This window comes from Otolemur garnettii, unplaced genomic scaffold (assembly GCF_000181295.1).
Source record: "Otolemur garnettii isolate 467f Iridium unplaced genomic scaffold, OtoGar3 scaffold00087, whole genome shotgun sequence".
Lineage (NCBI taxonomy): Eukaryota > Metazoa > Chordata > Mammalia > Primates > Galagidae > Otolemur > Otolemur garnettii.
Genome location: NW_003852482.1, coordinates 1,974,554 through 1,980,191, shown reverse-complemented (window position 1 = coordinate 1,980,191; position 5,638 = coordinate 1,974,554). Strand labels below are relative to the sequence as shown.

At 60.0% G+C, this 5,638-nt stretch overlaps 1 protein-coding gene across 1 annotated transcript in view; it reads left to right on the top strand.

Annotated features, from left to right (window-relative positions):
* Positions 1 to 4,871, top strand: part of CCDC187 (coiled-coil domain containing 187) — an 18,901-nt gene extending 14,030 nt beyond the window's left edge. Inside the window, exons 9-11 of the mRNA XM_023516094.1 lie at positions 719 to 1,314; positions 1,689 to 1,776; positions 4,676 to 4,871. Coding sequence (XP_023371862.1) covers positions 719 to 1,314; positions 1,689 to 1,776; positions 4,676 to 4,871 — 880 coding nt within the window. The remainder of the gene's footprint in view (positions 1 to 718; positions 1,315 to 1,688; positions 1,777 to 4,675) is intronic.
* The last annotated feature ends 767 nt before the right edge of the window (positions 4,872 to 5,638 follow it).

Below are 5,638 nucleotides of genomic sequence, written 5' to 3'. Positions count from 1 at the left end.
TTTTTTTTTTTCCCAGGTTTTGGCCGGGGCTGGGTTTGAACCCACCGCCTCTGGCATATGGGGCCAGCACCCTACTCCTTTGAGCCACAGGCGCTACCCAAGTGTCTGTTTTTTCTTTCTTTCTTTTTTTTTTTTTTTCCCAGGTTTTGGCCGGGGCTGGGTTTGAACCCACCGCCTCTGGCATATGGGGCCAGCACCCTACTCCTTTGAGCCACAGGCGCTGCCCTTGTGTCTGTTTTATTTCACTCAGCAGATGCTGTAATTCACTGGAATTTCCTTCCTTGTTAAGACCGAATAATGTCCCACTGTGGCTGGACCACCTCTTGCTTATTTGTCCATCCCTGAGTGGACACTGAGGTTGCTGCCCTGATTTGGCTGGTGTGATTAAGATGGCTACAGACCTAGGTGCACAAATAGCTCTCTGAGACCCTGCTTTGGTTCTTCTGGGTGGAGACCTGGAAGAGGAATTGTGGGATCACACAGCAACATCTGACACTTCTTTAGGAACCCAAGATGCTGCCTGCAGTGGCCGCACCAGTGGGAGGGGTCCCGGCTTCTCCATACCCCAGCCCACATCTGGTCTGGTTCTTTGCAGTAGACACCAGATGCTACTGTCTGTCCTGTAGCATCTCCCTGGTCCTGTGAGCAGTCATGGGTCTGCCACATAATGCTTGTCCCTGCACACAGGACTGAGCCAGCCCACACTTCTCTCCTGTAGCTTCTGCCTGTGTTTAAACAGAGCCGGGAGCCATGCTGAGACCCTGGATCCCCCTAAGACACGAAGCCCCCAGGATGGCTGGGACGGGGCCCCCGTGCTGCTGCCAACTGCTTCTTCCCTGGGCTGTGAGGAGCTCCAGGACCTGACTGCTCGCTACACGCCGAAGGGGCTGTGCATCTACTTGGACCCCCAGGAGGTGGATTTCCTGGGCTCTTCCAGGCCCCTGCACATGCAGCATAAGCAGGCGCGGCTGCGGGCGCTGGAGACCACAGCCAACACCCTCAAGCAGCGCATCGACAGCCTCACTGCCAAACTGCACAGGTCTGAGGAGCTGGACACCGCCTCAGACCCAGCCTTGGACCTGCTGCCCTCGCACCCCAGCACTGTGCCCGCTGCCCCCACGCTCACCATCCCAGCCTGCTCTGGAGCCTTGATGCCCAATGGGGGCAGAAGGGCATCCCAGGACTGGGTGGACGTGCAGGTCCAGCCCCTCCCACCCACCACCTATTTCCTGGATGGTGACACACTGTCGTGGAGCCCCAGCTGGGAGCAGCGGCAGAACCAGAGCCCATGGGCCCAGGCCAAGAAGCCCCAAGGTGGGACTGGCGCCCTGCCCGCAGATGACCCTGGGTGGCCGAGGGGTCCCATGGGCTGGGAGCATTTCTTTCTGCTCTGGGTTTCCTATTTGGGAGTGATAGTGCGATGACAACAGCGCAGAAGTTGTCCAGGGCATCGAGGGTGACATGTGCTGGCCCTATGGCGAGGCCCACGGCACTGCCGCAGCATTGTCACTGCCTAGTCCTATGGCTGGAGAGGTCCTGAGCCAGCCGCTGCCCTATCCTGCCTCCGACAGAGGGGCCCTGAGGCCCCACTTGGGCCTGTGTCCAGCCAGCTCAAACACTTCTCCGGGGCCTTGTGCCCCTTCCCTCCTGCCACCTCGGGTGGTGAAGTTATGCTGCTCTTCCTCAAGGGCTCATGAAGGAGGAGCATGTGAAGCTGGACAAGTGGCTACAGAGGACCGTAGCCCCCTTCCAGAGCCTCAGCACGTTTGCAGGGAGGTAAGCCCTGGCCATGCCACATGCCTTTGGGGACTGTCTCTCACGACCCAGCAGTGTGTCCCCCCTCCATCCTGGTGGGGGGTGGAGCTTAGGGCTCTGGGTAGATCTGGGCTGGGAGCCACGTCGAACTGGTGGCTTTAGAACACTTTTGTGGTAGCTCTCAACCTAAGCTCCCCCCTGCAGAATGATGAGCCCCCAGGACGTGACACCCAGCAAATGTGCCCCTGCACTGGCTCTATGCCCTCAAGAGACGCGGTTGGCATGGCTCTGTCTCCTTGGTTGTTGGCAGACTGTGTCCCAGTGGCAGTGACTTGGGCAGTCCTCTGCCTGCCCAGGCTTGGTGTCCCCTAAATTCCTAGGACCACCCATCCATAGGGTGCATTTCTGGCTTTTGTCGCCAGCACTGGCTGTGGCCATCTCTGGGGGCCGCATGGGTACATCTGAAGCCCCTTCCCTGGGGATGCTGGCTGCTTGGTGGAGCATCATTCTGTGGGCCCATCTAACCCTGTGCTGCTCTCTGGGTGGAGGCTGAGTTGGAGGCTGGTGATGTGGGTGGGCTGTGTGAAGGAGCTGTCTCCCTGCAAGTATTGAACGTCCCTTAGAAGGAAGGTCAAGGGACCTTCCCCAGGACTCGTGAACACGTTTGGGTTTCCTCTCCTGAAAAACCCCTTTGCCACTCCCAAAATATTCCTCTACTCCATCACCTGCCCGGCCTGGTTTCCTTCCCTTGCTGGGGCAGGTCTGAGTCCTTGCCTGGGCCTCCCAGGGACCAAAAGTCCCTCCTGGTCCCAGCCCCATCTGGTCCACTCTCCTGTGGCGCCTGCATGCAGCTCCTGGGCCACTCCCAATTCCCTCCCCTCTCTGTCCTCAAACCAAAGCCCCCTGGGCAGGGACCTAGGCTCAGAAACTCTGAGTGTGACCCAGAGTTGGAAGGCAGGTGTCAGGAGGCCAGGCCATGGCTGTCTCAGTGCTCAGCCATGAGTGGACTGCGCAGGTGGCTGAGGGTACGAGAGCAGGTGGCACGTGCAGAACTATGGCAAGGTGTGGGGACTGCTTTCCGGGTGGCTGTCACTAACAGAGCCCAAGTGGGGGGCTGCTTCTGCTTCTGAAGTTTCCCCACATCTGAGGGGAGGGAGCCCAACGTGCCCCCTCCAATGGGGCTTCCCTCCCCCCCTTCTGCTGGGGCATGTCCCTGGCTTGGTGCCACCCTGCCATCCTTTGGGAACCCCACCACTCCTGAAGCCCCCTTGGCCAGGGGATGGCGCCTGCATCAGACCCTGGGGTGCCCCATCCCGCTCACTGCCGGGCTCCCTCCAGTGTGCGGGAGTGAACTACTGTGACCAGGAGGGGGCACCATCGGCCTGATGACTCCTCTGAACCCCACCCTCCCACCCCTGCCCCTCAGCCCTTGAGAAGAAGGCAGGGGCCTGAGAATTTTTGAAGAGCTTAACCTTAATGCCCCAGGCCTCTAGGTGGACCAGCGCTGGTCTGCCCACAGGCCCAGACCCTGGCCCAGAGGCATTGGTATTTTGGGCACACTCTGGGTCCAGCTTGAGGGGCAGAGGCACTGCTTGGGCTCCACAAGGCTGGGGTTCCCGCCCAAGACATTTCCACCTGCTCTGTTGAGGCTGAAGAGACAGCAAGAGGAGGAAATCATATTCATGAACGTGGCCCAGAAGGACCCTGCTCTTGGAGAATGGAGATTAGGGAAGCAGCTTGGAGGCTTGCTGGGCACTGTCAGTGCCTGGGGCAACCAGGAAAGGGGACCAGACTGTTCCCTCTAAAATAGCAGTCCATTCACCCCTTGACAGGGATATGGGAGCTTGGGGTTATGTGTCCAATGTTTAATGGTTCTGGAGGCCGTGTCTTCACCAGCTTCACGTGGTGAGGGACCCTAGGTCTTCAACTGATGGTGCGCTGGTCTTGGGTGCCAGGATGCCCTGCCCGCCCTGGGGTCTTTGGTCTTAGCCCCAAGGCTGCTCCAGCCTTCTGGAGCTCATGCCTGAGAGCTCTGGTGCTTGTCATCACCATTCACCACCCTGCAGCACCATGGGCAGGGCCTGGGGCAGTTAGGTCACTGCCATCCCCAGGTGCATAGCACCTGGTCTACAGTCGGTGCGTGGCAATCCCTGGAGGGGGCCACCTGGCTGGGCAGCACCTTTAGCCACCTGTGGGCCCCTGGTGAGAGTCATGAGGTTGGCAGGAGGCTGAGCTTGCCTCCGCAGGGTCAGCACATGCCCTGCCTACACACTTGTTCTGTGTCCCCAAGTCCCTCTTCTCAGTGGCTATCGCCACCTGCACTTGGTCTCTCTCCCAGTTTCCTTGGGACTGCTACCACCTGGGGAATGGCCCAGCACCATGCCTAGCTCCTAGCCCTTTCAGCAGAATATGCTGGCTAGCTGGGGCTGGGGGATACGTACCTGGCCCAAGTGCTCCCCAGATGGTCACCCACTGGCCACAGGAGCTAGTGCGAGGCAGATGACAGCGGACGTGGCTCCCTGTTCCTCTCTGGGCCTGGTGGGCAGTGTCCTTAGTAGATGGCAAAGGTAACTGAGATGACATACAGCCCTGGAGGTTCTGGTCTCAGCCCAGGGCCTGATGGTGACCCCCAAAACTGACCATCCATGCTCCTGCTGGGATGTTGCTGGTCCCCAAGCCTGAGTGCAGAGCTCCCAAGTGAGCAGACCTGGGGCTGCCACTTCCCAGATGAGGGCTGGCTGTCCTTAGCCCACCACCCTGCCAGGGACACTATGGTGCCTGCGAGTATCCAAGTGCTGCCTGCCCACTGCTGCCTGCTGGCCACTGGCGTCCCACCCTGGACACTGTTGGTGGGTCCCAGACGCCTGCTAAACACTGCCTGCTTCTGCCTCCACTCACACTTGTGCTTTGTGTCTCCCAGCTCGCTTGGGGCACCAGCCACATCCAGCCCCACCCGGAGCTCCCTGCTGCTGGAGGAGCTGCCACCGGCCAGAAGGGCAGGCTCTGTGAAGCCCTGGAGAGTGCAGAGCTGTGGTAAGGGCGAGCCTGAGGACAGGCCCTGGGCTGGCTGGTCGGGTGGCCAGGGAGGTCCACTGGGGACCCCCTCAACTGCCTAGTGCTCCAGCTTGGTCCTGCAGGGTAGACAAATTTTTCTCCGGGTGGATAGCATCCATACAACGGTATTAAAGTTTTTTGGAGGCTTTGGGAGCCGCTGCCTGCTCTGTGCTCTCGTCACGCCTGTCGCGGTGGGTTGGTTGGATGAGGGTCACATGCTCATCTTCTGAACAGCCATGCTTCCTGCGCCCCCTGTGGACAGGGGCATCCTTGAAGTCCCACCGGCCAGGGGCTGTGTCTTTCCCTTGGCTGCTCCAGTGCCTTTGTTTCTGGGCTGCAGATGAGGACACTGGTTGTGGGGTGCCCATGCCTGCCACCCACAGGTGGTCCAGTGCACACTGAGGCACCTGCCCCAGGCTTGGGGGCATCATCCTGGTAACAGCACGTGGGCTGCACTGCGGAGACCTCCCTCCAGCGTGGCTGGAGTGGGCGCTGCCTCCGAGAGGCCAGGGGCCAGATAGCCACTTGCTATCTCATCGTTACCTGTCCACTGATATTCTTCAAAAGAACAGTCTTGAGCTTGGGGAGCAGTGCTCACGATGTCCCCCAGCCTGGAGCAGCCTGGGATATTAGCCTCACTTCCTTATGGGCTCTGCTGGCCATACAGAGGCCTGTGGGGTCGATGGCCTGAGAAAGGCTTAGGGGCAGTTAGTAGAGCCCCAGGCCTTCTGCTGCATAGCTGGTACCCCAAGTTGGGGCTGCAGCCCTGGGCTCTGGGCTTTGGGCTTTGGGTTCCCACAGGCCTGGGTTCAAAGCCAGCTCCTCCTTG